Here is a 19,546-nt window from a genome sequence, read left to right as displayed (position 1 = left end):
CATCAGTGATGGTTTGGGGTGCCATGTCATCTGCTGGTGTCGGTCCACTCTGTTTCCTGAGATCCAGGGTCAACGCAGCCGTCTACCAGCAAGTTTTAGAACACTTCATGCTTCCTGCTGCTGACCTGCTCTATGGAGATGGAGATTTCAAGTTCCAACAGGACTTGGCGCCTGCACACAGCGCAAAATCTACCCGTGCCTGGTTGACGGACCATGGTATTTCTGTTCTAAATTGGCCCGCCAACTCCCCTGACCTTAGCCCCATAGAAAATCTGTGGGGTATTGTGAAAAGGAAGATGCAGAATGCCAGACCCAAAAACGCAGAAGAGTTGAAGGCCACTATCAGAGCAACCTGGGCTCTCATAACACCTGAGCAGTGCCAGAAACTCATCGACTCCATGCCACGCCGCATTAACGCAGTAATTGAGGCAAAAGGAGCTCCAACCAAGTATTGAGTATTGTACATGCTCATATTTTTCATTTTCATACTTTTCAGTTGGCCAACATTTCTAAAAATCCCTTTTTTGTATTAGCCTTAAGTAATATTCTAATTTTGTGACACACGGAATTTTGGATTTTCATTTGTTGCCACTTCAAATCATCAAAATTAAATGAAATAAACATTTGAATGCATCAGTCTGTGTGCAATGAATAAATATAATGTACAAGTTACACCTTTTGAATGCAATTACTGAAATAAATCAAGTTTTTCAAAATATTCTAATTTACTGGCTTTTACCTGTATGTATTTTTGTTGTTTGTCTATGCACGGTGCAATCATATGTGCGCATTATGTATTATTTATTGCTCGTTTTTTGTTTTTTTTTGTTATACTTGTCAAGCTGTTCGTAGCAATGGTGCTGCTGACGTGGCAACTGGTTGCATCAGCTCTGTGTTCTTTTAATACTGTTTCCTTTCTTATTTTCATGTGATTTACCTCATTGTTTGTGGACGTTTTTGTATCTGCACATAATTTCCTCATAAAGTCTATCCCAGTGGTTCTCAAACGTTGTTTTTTACCAAGAACCACCTCAGAAAACACTTGGCTCTCCAAGCACCACCAAAATGACCGACATTAAAGTACAGTAGCGCAGTAAGTCTAAGTATTCATTAAAAACCAGGCAGAGGTTTTATTTAATGAGTATATTCAACATTTTTGGCTACTGCCCATTACACGCAGATTGAACTGTAACACGGTGTTTAAATATTTAATTAAGTTTGAGAAATTAGCTAAAAAAACAAAAAGCTAGCATTCTAACATAAGCATGCATCAAGCACCAAAATATGACTAAAATTAGCTAAAAAAAACAAACTAGCAAACGAACGTCAACATGCTAGCAGGTATCATTCGTCAAATAGCAAAATATTTCACACTGAGGTGGACCTGCAAAATTTAGCGTGCTAGTATTAGAATGCTAACGATTGTGCCGTGGGTCGTTAAATAATTAGCTACGGAGCACACTTTGGACGCCAGAGCTTTAGGTTTGTTTTGCTGTCAGATTAAGCAATGTACAAAGTGTATATTATAAGTGACTCGCGGGTGATTTAGCGATTAGCTTCGTGTGTACAATTATTTGAAATAACTCCGACGAGGAAGTGTGAAAAATGTGTTAGAATAATTATGTTTAAGTTATCACACAACTCTTATGCTTAAAGGCAGTTGCTATAGTTTTTAGCTATTGTGCTCAAGTTAGACTTTTGTATCTGTGCAAGGACAAAATATTTCTTATCTGAGGGGTGGCCTCAGCCGCAGATGTTATCTTCGTTTTAGCCCGCTAACAGCCAAGGACTTTAAGGACCTCAACGAAGATAAGATGACAGCACGTAGGCGAAGCAGAGACAAGGCAATCTCAAGGCCCCAGCACATTCCGTCACGTATTGTGCGTACTGGAGCTGCTTTGCATGATATGTGTGACCACTCCTTTTAGAGGCGGCCTCAGTGATGTTGACTGGGGAACTCCTGAATAAATAGAGGGACGCGGGAGCTGTGACTAAGTGTGCAGCTCCATGCGTTCTCCTCATTGAGCCAAATTCAACTCTGTCTCTGCATGATTCCTTGCTTCTTGTCTGTTTAATAGATGTCATCAGTGTTTGAACCTGACAAATGTCAATTTATTTCAGTGTTTTAATTCATAAGTGAAACCCTCATATTCTAGGGATGCACTACATACAACAGTCAAATCATTCAATAAAGCCTTTCTCAATAACTTTTGATGAATATAGCCTTAGAAGTATTTAAAGAAAACACATTAAGTATCAAATTCTAAATATTGTCAAAAATGTGGGATTGTAAAGTAACCCCAACCCACTGGTTTACACTTTAATCAGCAAATTTGCACAATATCTTTATTTACTAAAAAGCACCTGTGCCAAGGAGTTTTGTTGCATTTTCAGGGTCAAGGAGAACCACATTTATACATCAAAAGTTACTGATTGAAGACCATTTTAGAAGGACGCTTCTATATGTAAAAAGTACCGATATTAATTTGCAAACAGCTAAAATTATACTACAAAGCAAACGATAACTTGCTACCCAAGAATGTACAACAATTCTCAACAAAAGAGAAATATAGCCTTGTAATGAAATATTTAAAACATTTGTATGCACGTTCAACTCCTCAAACCTTTAGTATACGAGTATGTGGAATTACATTACAAACTCCATGGTAGTAATTTACTAATATGATACAGTTTAAGAAACTGTGCAAATTTAAAGTGTTTACAAAGTACAAGGAAGAAGAACCCTGATAAACATTTTATAACTTTTTTTTATTAAAGAGAAAGTCTTATTCATCTCATAATGTAAATCATACATTACTTAACTCTGTAAGAAAACCTATTTTAATTGTGTTACAATGGAAGAACAGAAAGTGAACAAATGTGTTAGAAGAATAAAATAAGTTCTGCTTCTTCCTACTCCTTTTCGGATATGTAATGAGGAACGGAATATATGTGAAATGTGTATTTATATTGTAAATGTTTGCACGCCGGCGTGTGAGAGGCAGATAGACACAACCATTCCTACTAATATTCCCACCTATAGACAACTTTCAGTCTACATTTAACAGGACATGCATTTTTTGGGGAGTGCAGTCACACACACACACACACACACACACACACACACACACACACACACACACGGGATGTAACGATATTAAAATTGTATAACACGGTTATTGTGACCAAAATTATCACTGAAATCTTTCAAGCAGGTGTTTTTTTTATAAATAACTAAATTAAATAGACAGAAAAGCCACTATTTTGCATATTTTGAATTAGTTCTGCTTTACTGATAAGTGTTTGTCTCAGTATTTTATCTATTATAATGGCTGTTTTTATTGTTTTAAATATTGGTTTGTACTGTAGCACTTCAAGGTTTTTATTTTATTTTATTAAAAGTGCATAACAAATATCCATCCATCCATATTCTTCCGCTTATCCGAGGTCGGGTCGCGGGGGCAGCAGCCTAAGCAGGGAAGCCCAGACTTCCCTCTCCCCAGTCACTTCGTCCAGCTCTTCCCGGGGGATCCCGAGGCGTTCCCAGGCCAGCCGGGAGACATAGTCTTCCCAACGTGTCCTGGGTCTTCCCCGTGGCCTCCTACCGGTCAGACGTGCCCTAAACACCTCCCTTGGGAGGTGTTATATATTATTTCTGGCGGACATTGTGTCCTACTCTGTTTGTGGTCCTTGAACGCACCGTAAAAACACCTTTGTCTCAGTATTTTATCTGTTATAATGGCTATGTTTTTATTGTTTTAAATATTGGTTTGTACCGTAGCACTTTAAGGTTGTTTTTTTTAATTAAAAGTGTATAACAAATATCTATTATGTATTATTTCCGGCAGATATTGTGTCCTACTCCGTTTGTGGTCCTAGAACGCACCGTAAAAACACCTTTGTCTCAGTATTTTATCTGTTATAATGGCTATGTTTTTATTGTTTTAAATATTGGTTTGTACCGTAGCACTTTAAGGTTGTTTTTTTTAATTAAAAGTGTATAACAAATATCTATTATGTATTATTTCCGGCAGATATTGTGTCCTACTCCGTTTGTGGTCCTAGAACGCACCGTAAAAACGCCTTTGTATCAGTATTTTATCGGTTATAATGGCTACGCTTTTATTGTTTTAAATATTGGTTTGTACTGTAGCACTTTTAAGGTTTTGTTTTTTTAATTAAAAGTGCATAACAAATATCTATTATGTATTATTTCCGGCGGACATTGTGTCATACTCTGTTTGTGGTCCTTGAACGCACCGTAAAAACACCTTTGTCTCAGTATTTTATCGGTTATAATGGCTAAGCTTTTATTGTTTTAAATATCGGTTTGTACTGTAGCACTTTTAAGGTTTTGTTTTTTTAATTAAAAGTGTGTAAGAAATATCTATTATTTGTCATTTCTGGCGGACATTGTGTCCTACTCTGTTTGTGGTCCTTGAACGCACCGTAAAAACATCTTTGTCTCAGTATTTTATCTGTTATAATGGCTATGTTTTTATTGTTTTAAATATTGGTTTGTACCGTAGCACTTTAAGGTTGTTTTTTTTTAATTAAAAGTGTATAACAAATATCTATTATGTATTATTTCCGGCAGATATTGTGTCCTACTCCGTTTGTGGTCCTAGAACGCACCGTAAAAACGCCTTTGTATCAGTATTTTATCGGTTATAATGGCTACGCTTTTATTGTTTTAAATATTGGTTTGTACTGTAGCACTTTTAAGGTTTTGTTTTTTTAATTAAAAGTGCATAACAAATATCTATTATGTATTATTTCCGGCGGACATTGTGTCATACTCTGTTTGTGGTCCTTGAACGCACCGTAAAAACACCTTTGTCTCAGTATTTTATCGGTTATAATGGCTAAGCTTTTATTGTTTTAAATATTGGTTTGTACTGTAGCACTTTTAAGGTTTTGTTTTTTTAATTAAAAGTGCATAACAAATATCTATTATTTGTCATTTCTGGCGGACATTGTGTCCTACTCTGTTTGTGGTCCTTGAACGCATCGTAAAAACACCTTTGTCTCAGTATTGTATCTGTTATAATGGCTAAGCTTTTATTGTTTTAAATATTGGTTTGTACTGTAGCACTTTAAGGTTTTTTTATTTATTAAAAGTGCATAACAAATATCTATTATGTATTCTTTCTGGCGCACATTGTGTCCTACTCCGTTTGTGGTCCTTGAACGCACCGTAAAAACACCTTTGTCTCAGTATTTTATCTGTTATAATGGCTATGTTTTTATTGTTTTAAATATTGGTTTGTACCGTAGCACTTTAAGGTTGTTTTTTTTAATTAAAAGTGTATAACAAATATCTATTATGTATTATTTCCGGCAGATATTGTGTCCTACTCCGTTTGTGGTCCTAGAACGCACCGTAAAAACGCCTTTGTATCAGTATTTTATCGGTTATAATGGCTACGCTTTTATTGTTTTAAATATTGGTTTGTACTGTAGCACTTTTAAGGTTTTGTTTTTTTAATTAAAAGTGCATAACAAATATATATTATGTATTATTTCCGGCGGACATTGTGTCATACTCTGTTTGTGGTCCTTGAACGCACCGTAAAAACACCTTTGTCTCAGTATTTTATCTGTTATAATGGCTATGTTTTTATTGTTTTAAATATTGGTTTGTACCGTAGCACTTTAAGGTTGTTTTTTTTAATTAAAAGTGTATAACAAATATCTATTATGTATTATTTCCGGCAGATATTGTGTCCTACTCTGTTTGTGGTCCTTGAACGCACCGTAAAAACACCTTTGTCTCAGTATTTTATCTGTTATAATGGCTATGTTTTTATTGTTTTAAATATTGGTTTGTACCGTAGCACTTTAAGGTTGTTTTTTTTAATTAAAAGTGTATAACAAATATCTATTATGTATTATTTCCGGCAGATATTGTGTCCTACTCCGTTTGTGGTCCTAGAACGCACCGTAAAAACGCCTTTGTATCAGTATTTTATCGGTTATAATGGCTACGCTTTTATTGTTTTAAATATTGGTTTGTACTGTAGCACTTTTAAGGTTTTGTTTTTTTTAATTAAAAGTGCATAACAAATATCTATTATGTATTATTTCCGGCGGACATTGTGTCATACTCTGTTTGTGGTCCTTGAACGCACCGTAAAAACACCTTTGTCTCAGTATTTTATCGGTTATAATGGCTAAGCTTTTATTGTTTTAAATATTGGTTTGTACTGTAGCACTTTTAAGGTTTTGTTTTTTTAATTAAAAGTGCATAACAAATATCTATTATGTATTATTTCCGGCGGACATTGTGTCATACTCTGTTTGTGGTCCTTGAACGCACCGTAAAAACACCTTTCTCTCAGTATTTTATCTGTTATAATGGCTAAGCTTTTATTGTTTTAAATATTGGTTTGTACTGTAGCACTTTAAGGTTTTTTTATTTATTAAAAGTGCATAACAAATATCTATTATGTATTCTTTCTGGCGCACATTGTGTCCTACTCTGTTTGGGGTCCTTGAACGCATCGTAAAAACACCTTTCTCTCAGTATTTTATCTGTTATAATGGCTAAGCTTTTATTGTTTCAAATATTGGTTTCTACTGTAGCACTTTAAAGTTTGTCCTTTTAATTAAAAGTGTGTAACAAATATGTATTATGCATTATTTCTGGTGTCCACCTCTGTTTGTGGTCCTTGAAAGCACCGTAAATACACCTTTGTCTCAGAATTGTATCTGTTATAATGGATAACCATTTATTGTTTTAAATATTGGTTTGTACTGTAACACTTTAAGTTTTTTTTAATTAAAAGTGTTTAAAAAAATATCTATTATTTAATATTTCTGGCGGACATTGTGTCCTACTCTGTTTGTGGTCCTTGAACATACTGTAAAAACACCTTTGTCTCGTATTCTGCGTATAGAACGATCATTCAGTTCTAAGAGAGCAGAGCTTGAAGAGCTTAGTTATTCAGATCGTAATGGGTTTATACATAAGATTAGGGTTTTCATGTTAGCATTTAAGCAAGCGAGCTCAGTCCGTGAGTTTATGGAAGTGCAGTTATCAATCTCGGTTTTTCTATCATTTTAATTTAAAATGCCAATACTTTTACCACCGTTTTTATTACCGCTTATCGTTAAATCCCTAACACACACATACACAAATTCAAAAGAAAATTACACTCAGTCTGATGAATAAATCAACACCAGCATTTTTATTTATTTTTTTCTTAAAAAGCATGTAAAAAAAAAAAAAAGAAAGAAAGAAAGAAAAAAAAAAAACACGACAAATGCTCAGAATAGAGGCGTAGAATGACGGGCGCTTTAAAAATGCAATTTAAAAGTCAAATAAGGAGAAGAAGAAAGACTGCAAAAACAATCTGAGCGTTCTTTTGCTGTAAGGCCACCTCAATCCACCGGTCAAGTGTGTTACGTGGACTCACATTTCCCAAGAGGCATACATTTAAAAAGGTCTCCATGACAACAGCATTTAACATTAAAGTCCACGTCAAAAAATGTCGCACGGAAACAAACATGACAGATTTTTTTTAGTTTTTTTTGTCAGTCATTCACCTGACCAGCGGTCGCAGTTGTACCTTGGCGACTGATGAAAGACAGCATTTCCACATACAACAACTTTGATTTTTAAAGCATTCAAATATTAAAAAAGACATCGTCACGCACGTTTGACAGAGTTAGAAGAAGTATTATACAGTATTTTGTGGGATGACAAACAGCTGCTGGTCGAGTGGAGTCATGTTTAGGAATGTGGAGCGAGTCTGCTTTTGGGGGGGAAAAAAGGCATGATCAGAACATTTAAGTCTCCTTTGTGTTCGCGTTACCATATCTAAGGCTTCTTATTGTTGGAAATAAAAACAAAAAATCCGTCCGTTTTCTATTTATCTCACCTCCCAGCGTGTTTAATTCACAGTAAAGCGTTCCTTTTGCAAACGTAAGTCATTCAAGTGTCAGTCAAGTCTCAGCGTAACATAAGACCAGGTTCAGTCGCAACATGCAGACTTGTGAGGCAACTTGTTCCAAAGTGGGGGGGGAAAAAAAGGCCTTTTGAATTTAAAAACGTAAAAACTCACATTGGGATTCTTGCCCAGCAGGGAGCGCTCAGCACTATCACATGCAGCATGCAAGACTCCTTTTGTTGGAGGCGGATCCACACTCTTGTCAGCAACCACTTTTTTTTCTTTTTTTTTTGAGGGAAAAGATCAAGAAATAGTAAATAGGTCCAGGTGCTAATGGCTAATGTTAGCTATTAAGTTAACAGGAAGGCAATTATTAAAAAAGATTAAATGACAAGATGGTGGGAGATGCACACACACACAAAAAAAAAAACGATTCACATTCGATTCCTATACATCCCGATTCTGAATAGATTCATTATTTTAAAAAAATCCATTTATAAGAACACATTTAAAAAAAATGTTTCGAGACCATCTCCTTGCCTGTTTTGAAAAATGTTCATTATTTGAATCGAGAATCGATTCTGAATCGAATCATTCGGTGCACAAAGATTCCCACCCCTGCAAGATGGCACAAATGTTTTCCTACAACCATGGTCATCCTTGGACAACACGACACGGGGGTTCAAAGTGGCGAATGAAGGAGGAGGGGGGATGATGAGCAATCACAAAGTACAGCTGTATGTACAGATACTTTACAAAAACAATCTGAGGCTGGCAGGGACGACGGCTCAGAGAAAACATCAACTCGGTCCAAGCGCTTGCTCTGGGGAGGAAACTAAAGCGAGAGGAGGATACGAAAGGCTGAGAGCGTATTAAAAGAAGGCCGTCAGGACCAGCTCGTACCAACAACGTGCACGTTAGGACGACGGATGCGTTCACACTCGTGCTTCCGTATTCTGCTACAGAATCAAAAAAACACTGGGTGTGATTGGCTCATCGGTCACACTGGCATCTTTGTTACGGGACAAAACATTTCAATAAGGTAAGACTTAGAACGCTTCCTGACCTGCGTTTTCGTACACCCCACTTATTATACGGGGTGGGTTTTCATAGGTTTTCATTTACCCTCCCACTCAGCGTACGACCAAACAAAAATAGCTGTGATAATTTACCCTGGGGCCAAAGAAAGTTGCGAGTGCCAGCACTTTGAACGTTCAGCAAACATGGCCGATCCTTTTCTCTTTCTCTCTCTCTCTCTCCGCTCAAGAGTCTCCAATTTAAGGGAAAGCAATATTAAAAGTCCATTTATACGAGCTTTTTGTATTATTAGGTCCATCAGTGCTAAATATTATAAACTTATCACTCTCCTCTGGCACTGTTCCACTAGCATTCAAAAAAGCGGTTATTCATCCTTTGCTCAAAAGACCTAACCTCGATCCTGACCTCATGGTAAACTACCGGCCGGTGTCCCACCTTCCGTTTATCTCGAAAATCCTCGAAAAAATTGTCGCACAGCAGCTAAATGAACACTTGGTGTCTAACAATCTCTGTGAACCTTTTCAATCCGGTTTCAGGGCAAATCACTCTACGGAGACAGCCCTCGCAAAAATGACTAATGATCTACTGCTAACGATGGATTCTGATGCGTCATCTATGTTGCTGCTTCTTGATCTTAGCGCTGCTTTCGATACCGTCGATCATAATATTTTATTAGAGCGTATCAAAACACGTATTGGTATGTCAGACTTAGCCTTGTCGTGGTTTAACTCCTATCTTACTGACAGGATGCAATGCGTCTCCCATAACAATGTGACCTCGGACTATGTTAAGGTAACGTGCGGAGTTCCTCAGGGTTCGGTTCTTGGCCCTGCACTCTTTAGTATTTACATGCTGCCGCTAGGCGACATCATACGCAAATACGGTGTTAGCTTTCATTGTTATGCTGATGACAGCCAACTCTACATGCCCCTAAAGCTGACCAACACGCCGGATTGTAGTCAGCTGGAGGCGTGTCTTAATGAAATTAAACAATGGATGTCCGCTAACTTCTTGCAACTCAACACTAAGAAAACGGAAATGCTGATTATCGGTCCTGCTAAACACCGACATTTATTTGATAATACCACCTTAACATTTGACAACCAAACAATTACACAAAGCGACTCAGTAAAGAATCTGGGTATTATCTTCGACCCAACTCTCTCCTTTGAATCACACATTAAGAGTGTTACTAAAACGGCCTTCTTTCATCTCCGTAATATCGCTAAAATTCGTTCCATTTTGTCCACTAGCGACGCTGAGATCATTATTCATGCGTTCGTTACGTCTCGTCTCGATTACTGTAACGTATTATTTTCGGGTCTCCCTATGTCTAGCATTAAAAAATTACAGTTGGTACAAAATGCGGCTGCTAGACTTTTGACAAGAACAAGAAAGTTTGATCATATTACGCCTATACTGGCTCACCTGCACTGGCTTCCTGTGCACTTAAGATGCGACTTTAAGGTTTTACTACTTACGTATAAAATACTACACGGTCTAGCTCCAGCCTATCTTACCGATTGTATTGTACCATATGTCCCGGCAAGAAATCTGCGTTCAAAGAACTCCGGCTTATTAGTGATTCCCAGAGCCCAAAAAAAGTCTGCGGGCTGTAGAGCGTTTTCTATTCGGGCTCCAGCACTATGGAATGCCCTTCCGGTAACAATTAGAGATGCTACCTCAGTAGAAACATTTAAGTCCCATCTCAAAACTCATTTGTATACTCTAGCCTTTGAATAGCCCCCCTTTTTTTTTAGACCAGTTGATCTGCCGTTTCTTTTCTTTTCTCCTCTGCTCCCCCCTATCCCTTGTGGAGGGGAAGACACACAGATCCGGTGGCCATGGATGGGGTGCTGGCTGTCCGGGGTCGGGACCCGGGGTGGACCGCTCGCCTGTATATTGGTTGGGAACATCTCTGCGCTGCTGACCCGTCTCCGCTCGGGATGGTTTCCTGCTGACCCCACTGTGGACTGGACTCTTAATGTTATGCTGGATCCACTATGGACTGGACTCTCACAATATTATGTTAGACCCACTCGACATCCATTGCATTCGGTCTCCCTAGAGGGGGGGGGGGTTACCCACATATGCGGTCCTCTCCAAGGTTTCTCATAGTCATTCACATCGACGTCCCACTGGGGTGAGTTTTTCCTTGCCCTTATGTGGGCTATACCGAGGATGTCGTTGTGGCTTGTGCAGCCCTTTGAGACACTTGTGATTTAGGGCTATATAAATAAACATTGATTGATTGATTGATTGATTGATTGATTGATTGATAGTTCATGTCGTTTTCTGCATGTAAAAATATTATTTTCTACTTTTGGGTGTCTGGGACGGGTTCATTAGATTGACATTTTTTCCATTGTTTAAATTTGTTTTAACTATTAAAAGAACCTAAAATATATCTTTGTGGAAAATATTGGACACAATGTGTTGTCCAGCTTAGGAGATGCAATGCAAGTGTAAGCCACTGTGACACTATTCATTTTGTTTTTTTAATGTTTTTATTTTTTATAAATGGCTGTGATGATCATGTCAATGAGGGATTTCTAATCACTATGTTGGAATTCTTATTAATATTGATACTGTTGTTAATATTATTCATTTTTGTTTGACTACTTTTGGATTGTTTTGTGTCATGTTTGTGTGTCCTCAATCACTCTGTTGATTGCTATTTTTAATGTTGCTGGGCTTGGTTTTGGAATTGCATTATTGTTTATTAATTTGTTGGATTGATTAATTAAAAAAAAAAAAAAAAAAAAATTAATGGAAAAACTGCTTTTTCTGTTTGTTTGACTGCACTCCAAACCAAAATGCTGTCTAATGGGTTATTTTTATATTCTGGGAGGACAAAAGGTGGTAAAATATACTTTTCAAGAGTGGCGTTGTTGCACTCACGGACGGAGAGAGCAGAGGACGACCCTTCAAACACATTTCTTTACATAAAGTAAAACCTTGTTTATCGCTGTTAGTTGGTTCCGAACCTGACCAAAGTAGGAATTATTATTAATAAATTTAATATTTTATAAAGCTAGTTTTTTTACCATTATAAAAGCCCTCAACTTGAAACAACACCGATGATGTCACCTCTCTGCTAAATGCTGCCTTAGGCTGAGCCAATCAGTGGCCAGGATACTGAACAGTGCACTCTGGTTTAGTCTCACCGAGTGGCCGATACGACTGTACTATATAGTCAATTTAGGCGTAAAATACATCAAATATGCGTTAAAAAAAACTTAAGTGTGATGTGGCGAGGGATATTTGCCATTTCAACACCGAACACGAGTGTGAACGCAACCTCAAGAGAACACAAACAATAAATAACAAGAACAGTGACCCAACGTCGGAATGACGCAAACCCGCGAGGTGAGCTGTTGCCTAGTAACATCGCGTACCCTGTTGGACCCCCCCGGGTGCGGCATGGACGCACCTCAGAACGGTAACGGCGGTTTTTAAATGAGCTAAAGCAGTGATTCCCAAACTGTAGTGGTAAAACTAATAAAATATTCAAACACAGTGTTACTGTTCAAATCGTGTGTAATGTTAAAAGTGGCTCAAAATATTAAATAAACTTGCTAAATAAAAAGGCTGTTTTTAATGAATGCGTAGGCCTACTACACTACTGTATCTTACTGTTGGTTATTATGGTGTTTTAAGAGGTGGGACTTTGGTGAAAACAGTTTGAGAACCACTGAGCCAAAGTAAAAACCTTTATAAAATCCTTGGGGGACACTGCCAGTAAAGAAAGTTGACCTGAGTGCACGTGTGTGTGTGTGTGTGTGTGTGTGTGTGTGTGTGTGGCGTTTGCATGATCATACAGAATACAAAATGGGTGCAAATCATTCATATGAACAACAACAATGAAAAATAGTTACATGTTCCCGCTCGTACGGCAGAGAAGGTTTTGGTCATGAAGGGGAAAAAGAACGCGGAGGTTTGTTTAAAGTGTTGTGAAGTGATTTCCAAGCGGTTGTGGCGTTTAAAAGAAGAAGAAGAAGCTAGTGGGCGGGTGATGTCACCGTGCTGCGGACGCCGGTTTTCACGCCGTCTTGGTGATGTTGTCCGTCTCCTTGGAGGCCCAGCGCTCCTTGTGCTGCTTGCGTCCGAAGCCCTCGTCGTAGTTGCCTTTGCTCTTGAACAGCTGCTGGAAATGAGGCTTGCAGTAGAACTCGCCCTGGAGAGCGGCAAAGTTGCCCAGGCTAGAGGAAGAGGAGGAGGAGGAGGAGGAGGAGGACGACATGGTCACGCGCACACAGTCGAGGCTTGGCGGCTCATTTAAAAAGACACGCCGGCTCACCTGAGCTTGGCGTTGCAGTGCTTGCAGCAGAAGCAGGTGGAGTGGAAGACCTGGTTGTTGGCCACCAGTCTCTCCATGGGGTAGACCGTCTTGTCACATGATGTACACACCTCCTTCTGGGCCTTAAAGCTGAAGGACTGTGGGCACAAAACCACCACAAGTGTCCCTTATTTACAAATGCAGCTATAAAACCTCTAAATACTGATTTATAAACAAGTTATTTTGCTACTAGACCAGGGGTTGGCAACCCGCGGCTCTTTGATCACTCTGATGCAGCTCAGCTGCATACTTGCCGACCCCCCCGATTTACCCGGGAGACTTCCGGATTTCAGTGCCTCTCGCAGAAAACTCCCGGGATTAATATTCTCAGATTTCCACCCTTACAATAATAATAAGGGCGTGCCATGATGGTACAGCATTTAGCGCCCTCTACGATCTGTACCAACAGCGTGCCAGCCCAGCCTCTTGTTATATGAATCTTCTGCTTGCTCACGTAAGTGACAGCAAGGCATACTTGCTCAACAGCCACACAGGTTACACTGACGGTGGCCATATAAAACATCTTTAACACTCTTACTAATAATGCGCCACACTGTGAATCCACACCAAACAAGAATGACAAACACATTTCGGGAGAACATCTGCACCTTAACACAACAAAAACACAACAGAACAAATACCCAGAATCCCATGCAGCCCTGACACTTCCGGGCTACATTATACACCCCTGCTACCACCCAACCCTGCCCCTGCACTTTATAATAGCACTATTAACCAGTCATTTTAAACATTAACTCATTCCTTTACAGAACAAACACATTGAAAAATAAAGTGCAAATGTACTTATTTGTACAAAAGTGTTAACATTGAAAAAACATGACATATACGTGAACATAACAAAAAAGTTGTACTTTTTATATGTCAGGGCCCTATGCTGCATTGCATTTGCAAAAGACCAAATTAGCCAAGAGTCTGTCAGTCATTTGTGCATGATGGGGGTGTAGTATGATGCCACCATGGCTGAAAACTCGCTCCACTGGAGCACTGGAGGCAGGCACTGCCAAGACTCTCATGGCCACTCGGAACAGTGAAGGAAGAGTCTTCATGTTCATTGCCCAGAACAAAAGGGGGGAGAGAGTTTTTTTGGGTTGGTGCACTACTTGTAAGTGTATCTTGTGTTTTTTATGTTGATTTAATTAAAAAAAGAAAAAAAAAAATATATATATATTTCTTGTGCGGCCCGATACCAATCGATCCATGGACCAGTACCGGGCCGCGGCCCGGTGGTTGGGGACCACTGAGGTAAACAACCAACAGTATGTCAGAAAGCTAGCTAAAACGGTACACATATTCATAATATAGTATACATTTTAACTGACCTTTATTTTACTATTTTTGTCTTTTTTTAGGTGGCTAAAATACGCGGTGCTGCTGACCGCCGTCTAACGTTACGTGTGATATATTGACTAACGTAACCCTGCTTAAAAAATCACTGAACAAAAAGTATGAATAAGGTAGTGAACTGCAACAGATTCCCGTGTTTGCAATAACGTTATAACGTTAGCAGTGAGTTTACAGCCTCACTGATTTAACTACACAGCAAATAAAAGTCACGTTACTTAGCCAATAAACGTTATCTTACATTCAAAACTTACCGTTCTTTGTGCAACTTCAAATGCCGGACGAAGTTGGAAGTTGTTGCCTCTCCATCAGTCATTTTCGAACCGCATGTGTTGCATACTGCAAACCGTTTTGTGTTGACCACCTCGTAATTTTTATACCCAAACGAAAATATTTTAGGTATCATTTTTTGTTCACTGGCGTGTGGTTTGGACATGTCTTCTTCGTTGGTTGTCCTGCAATTTGATTGGATGAATGCTGTGTGATGAAAACAAAGTAGATCTAATTTGATTGGCTGTTGTACTGACAGCACACCAGCTGACACACGCAACGCTGATAGACAAGTACACAATGAAAAATACGGAGCGCTCCCGAATAACTTTTTCATCTTTGGGTTTTGGGGAAAGTAGCAAGTCATGTCAATTCAAAAGGCTCAAGTCCAAGTGAAGTCACAAGTCATTGATGTTAAAGTCTAAGTCGAGTTGCAAGTCTTTTTACATTTTGTCAAGTCGAGTCTAAAGTCATCAAATTCATGACTCGAGTCTGACTCGAGTCCAAGTCATGTGACTCGAGTCCACACCTCTGGTTAGGGCTGCATGGGATTCTGGGTATTTGTTCTGTTGTGTTTATGTTGTGTTAAGGTGCGGATGTTCTCCCAAAATGTGTTTGTCATTCTTGTTTGGTGTGGGTTCACAGTGTGGCGCATTATTAGTAAGAGGGGTAAAGTTTTTTTATACCGCCACCGTCAGTGTAACCTGTGTGGTTGTTGAGCAAGTATGCCTTGCTGTCACTTACGTGAGCAAGCAGAAGCCTTATACAACGTCTGGCTGGGTCGGCACGCTGGTTGTAGTGGGCGCTAAATGCTGTACCATCACGGTACATCCGAGAGAATACTTGCCTTGAAATTCGTAGTCTGTCAGAAAAATCAGGAGGGTTGACAAGTGTGATGCTGTCAAGCGCTATTCATATAAAACTCGCGGGCCGCACAATTTTCATATTAAGGTGTGGGCCGCGTGTCTGAGACACTTGGTTTATACATAGCACAAAGCAAAAAAAAAACTTTGTATGCAGTGTTATTTCATTTTAAATTTCAAAAGATTTTTGTGGCTCCCATTGTCTTCTTTAATTTGTGAAACTGGTCAAAATGGCTCTTTGGCTGGTAAATGTTGCCGACCCCTGTACTAGACTGTGCAGGTGGTGTTAGCGGGGGGGTGTATATTGTAGCGTCCCGGAAGAGTTAGTGCTGCAAGGGGTTCCGGGTATTTGTTCTGTTGTGTTTATGTTGTGTTACGGTGCGGATGTTCTCCCAAAATGTGTTTGTCATCCTTGTTTGGTGTGGGTTCACAGTGTGGCGCATATTTGTAAAAGTGTTAAAGTTGTTTATACAGCCACCCTCAGTGTGACCTGTATGGCTATTGATCAAGTATGCCTTGCATTCACTTAAGTGTGTGTAAAAGCCGCATATATTATGTGACTGGGCCGGCACGCTGTTTGTATGAAGGAAAAGCGGACGTGACAACAGGTTGTAGAGGACGCTTAAGGCACGCCCCCAATACTGTTGTCCGGATGGAAATCGGGAGAAATTCGGGAGAATGGTTGCCCCGGGAGATTTTCGAGAGGGGCACTGACATTCGGGAGTCTCCCGGGAAAATCGGGAGGGTTGGCAAGTATGTCCTACGTCCGTGTTTTACCGGATATGTACCGCTCCGTACAGCGGCGTTTTAAAAAGTCATTAATTTTCCTTTTGGAAACCGATACCGATAATTTCCGATATTACATTTTAAAGCATTTATCGGCAGGCCGATATTATCGGACATCTCTAACCAAAATAGTTCATCATTGAGATATATTATTACAGAACTCTTCGGACTATAAGGTGCACTTAAAATCCTAAAAAGGCGAACATTATCACCAGACCTATGTAAGCGTCAATATATACCTTGATGTTGCAGAAAAAAGACCATATATTTTTTTAACCGATTTCCGAACTCTAAATGGGTGAATTTTGGCGAATGAAACGCCTTTCTAATATTCGCTCTCGGAGCGATGACGTCACAACGGGAAGCAATCCGCCATTTTCTCAAACACCGAGTCAAATCAGCTCTGTTATTTTCCGTTTTTTTCGACTGTTTTCTGTACCTTGGAGACATCATGGGACGGCGTGGCGCAGTGGAAGAATGGCCGTGCGCGACCCGAGGGTCCCTGGTTCAATCCCCACCTAGTACCAACCTCGTCATGTCCGTTGTGTCCTGAGCAAGACACTTCACCCTTGCTCCTGATGGGTGCTGGTTAGCGCCTTGCATGGCAGCTCCCTCCATCAGTGTGTGAATGTGTGTGTGAATGGGTAAATGTGGAAGTAGTGTCAAAGCGCTTTGAAGGTAGAAAAGCGCTATACAAGTACAACCCATCCATCCATCCATCTTCTTCCGCTTAGCCGAGGTCGGGTCGCGGGGGCAGCAGCCTAAGCAGGGAAGCCCAGACTTCCCTCTCCCCAGCCACTTCGTCCAGCTCCTCCCGGGGGATCCCGAGGCGTTCCCAGGCCAGCCGGGAGACATAGTCTTCCCAACGTGTCCTGGGTCTTCCCCGTGGCCTCCTATCGGTCGGACGTGCCCTAAACACCTCCCGAGGGAGGCGATCGGGTGGCATCCTGACCAGATGCCCGAACCACCTCATCTGGCTCCTCTCGATGCGGAGGAGCAGCGGCTTTACTTTGAGCTCCCCCCGGATGACAGAGCTTCTCACCCTATCTCTAAGGGAGAGCCCTGCCACCCGGCGGAGGAAACTCATTTCGGCCGCTTGTACCCGTGATCTTGTCCTTTCGGTCCATAGGTGAGGATGGGAACGTAGATCGACCGGTAAATTGAGAGCTTTGCCTTCCGGCTCAGCTCCTTCTTCACCACAACGGATCAATACAGCGTCCGCATTACTGAAGACGCCGCACCGATCCGCCTGTCGATCTCACGATCCACTCTTCCCTCACTCGTGAACAAGACTCCGAGGTACTTGAACTCCTCCACTTGGGGCAAGTACAACCCATTTATCATTTATCATGCCTCGTCGGTGTGTTGTCGGAGGGTGTAACAACACGAACAGGGACGGATTCAAGTTGCACGAGGGGCCCAAAGATGCGAAAGTGGCAAGAAATTGGACGTTTGTTCCGCACACTTTACCGACGAAAGCTATGCTACGACAGAGATGGCAAGAATGTGTGGATATCCTGCGACACTCAAAGCAGATGCATTTCCAACGATAAAGTCAAAGAAATCTGCCGCCAGACCCCCATTGAATCTGCCGGAGTGTGTGAGAAATTCAGGGACAAAGGACCTCGGTAGCAGGGCAAGCAATGGCGGCAGTTTGTTCCCGCAGACGAGCGAGCTAAACCCCCTGGATGTCTTGGCTCACACCGTCCCTTATGCCACCGAAGATGATCAAGAGAAGAATATCGACCCTAGCTTCCCTGGCCTGCTGACATCAACTCCAAAACTGGACAGATCAGCTTTCAGGAAAAGAGAGCGGATGAGGGTATGTCTACAGAATATATTAATTGATGAAAATTGGGCTGTCTGCACTCTCAAAGTGCATGTTGTTGCCAAATGTATTTCATATGCTGTAAACCTAGTTCATAGTTGTTAGTTTCCTTTAATGCCAAACAAACACATACCAATCATTGGTTAGAAGGCGATCGCCGAATTCGTCCTCGCTTTCTCCCGTGTCGCTGGCTGTCGTGTCGTTTTCGCTTGCATACGATTCAAACCGATATGGCTCAATAGCTTCAGTTTCTTCTTCAATTTCGTTTTCGCTACCTGCCTCCACACTACAACCATCCGTTTCAATACATGCGTAATCTGTTGAATCGCTTAAGCCGCTGAAATCCGAGTCTGAATCCGAGCTAATGTCGCTATATCTTGCTGTTCTATGCGCCATGATTGTTTGTGTTGGCATCACTATGTGACGTCACAGGAAAATGGACGGGTGTATATAACGATGGTTAAAATCAGGCACTTTGAAGCTTTTTTTTAGGGATATTGCGTGATGGGTAAAATTTTGAAAAAAACTTCGAAAAATATAATAAGCCACTGGGAACTGATTTTTAATGGTTTTAACCATTCTGAAATTGTGATAATGTTCCCCTTTAATTTTCTCAAAAATCGACGCGCGCCTTACGTAATGATTAATTCTGGTTGAGCTTACCGGCCTGGAAGCAATTTTATTTTGTACATTGTGTAATGACAAGTGTGACCAGTAGATGGCAGTCACACATAAGAGATAAAGTCGTGTATAGACCATATGGACAACAGGTGTGATGCAAAATTCTGTATCCCTGAAATATGTTGTGTCCCGGAGCTCTGTGCCTTGTTCAGACAGCGGCAGCCCCTCCGTGTTGTCAATGAGAGAGATAGTAAAAAATGTGCTGCTGCAGTGTTTATGGATTTAACAAAAGCATTTGACACAATTAATCACAGTATCTTAATAAACAAATTAGAACGGTATGGCATCAGAGGGTTGGTCTTGTACTGGGTAAGAAGCTACTTAACCAACAGGAAGCAATACATGAAGATAGGCGAACACACTTCCATAGAGCTGAAAATATTTTGTGGCGTACCTCAGGGATCAATACATCGGACACCAGCAGATGACATGGCACCCCAAACCATCACTGATGGTGGAAACTTTACACTAGACTTCAGGCAACGTG

The 19,546-nt window shown here is 40.4% G+C and overlaps 1 protein-coding gene across 1 annotated transcript in view; it reads right to left on the bottom strand.

Annotated features, from left to right (window-relative positions):
• Positions 1 to 11,665: 11,665 nt before the first annotated feature.
• The window catches only part of limd2 (LIM domain containing 2), a 49,364-nt gene continuing 41,483 nt past the window's right edge, over positions 11,666 to 19,546 (bottom strand). The window contains exons 3-4 of the mRNA XM_061981335.1: positions 13,231 to 13,367; positions 11,666 to 13,132 (exon numbers count right to left, since the gene is read on the bottom strand). Of these exons, the coding sequence (XP_061837319.1) occupies positions 12,973 to 13,132; positions 13,231 to 13,367 (297 nt within the window). The 3' untranslated portion in view covers positions 11,666 to 12,972. The remainder of the gene's footprint in view (positions 13,133 to 13,230; positions 13,368 to 19,546) is intronic.

The sequence above is a fragment of the Nerophis lumbriciformis genome, linkage group LG24 (assembly GCF_033978685.3).
Source record: "Nerophis lumbriciformis linkage group LG24, RoL_Nlum_v2.1, whole genome shotgun sequence".
Taxonomy (NCBI): Eukaryota; Metazoa; Chordata; class Actinopteri; order Syngnathiformes; family Syngnathidae; genus Nerophis; species Nerophis lumbriciformis.
The sequence above is the reverse complement of the archived record's forward strand: the minus strand, read 5'-3'. Positions and strand labels throughout refer to the sequence as shown.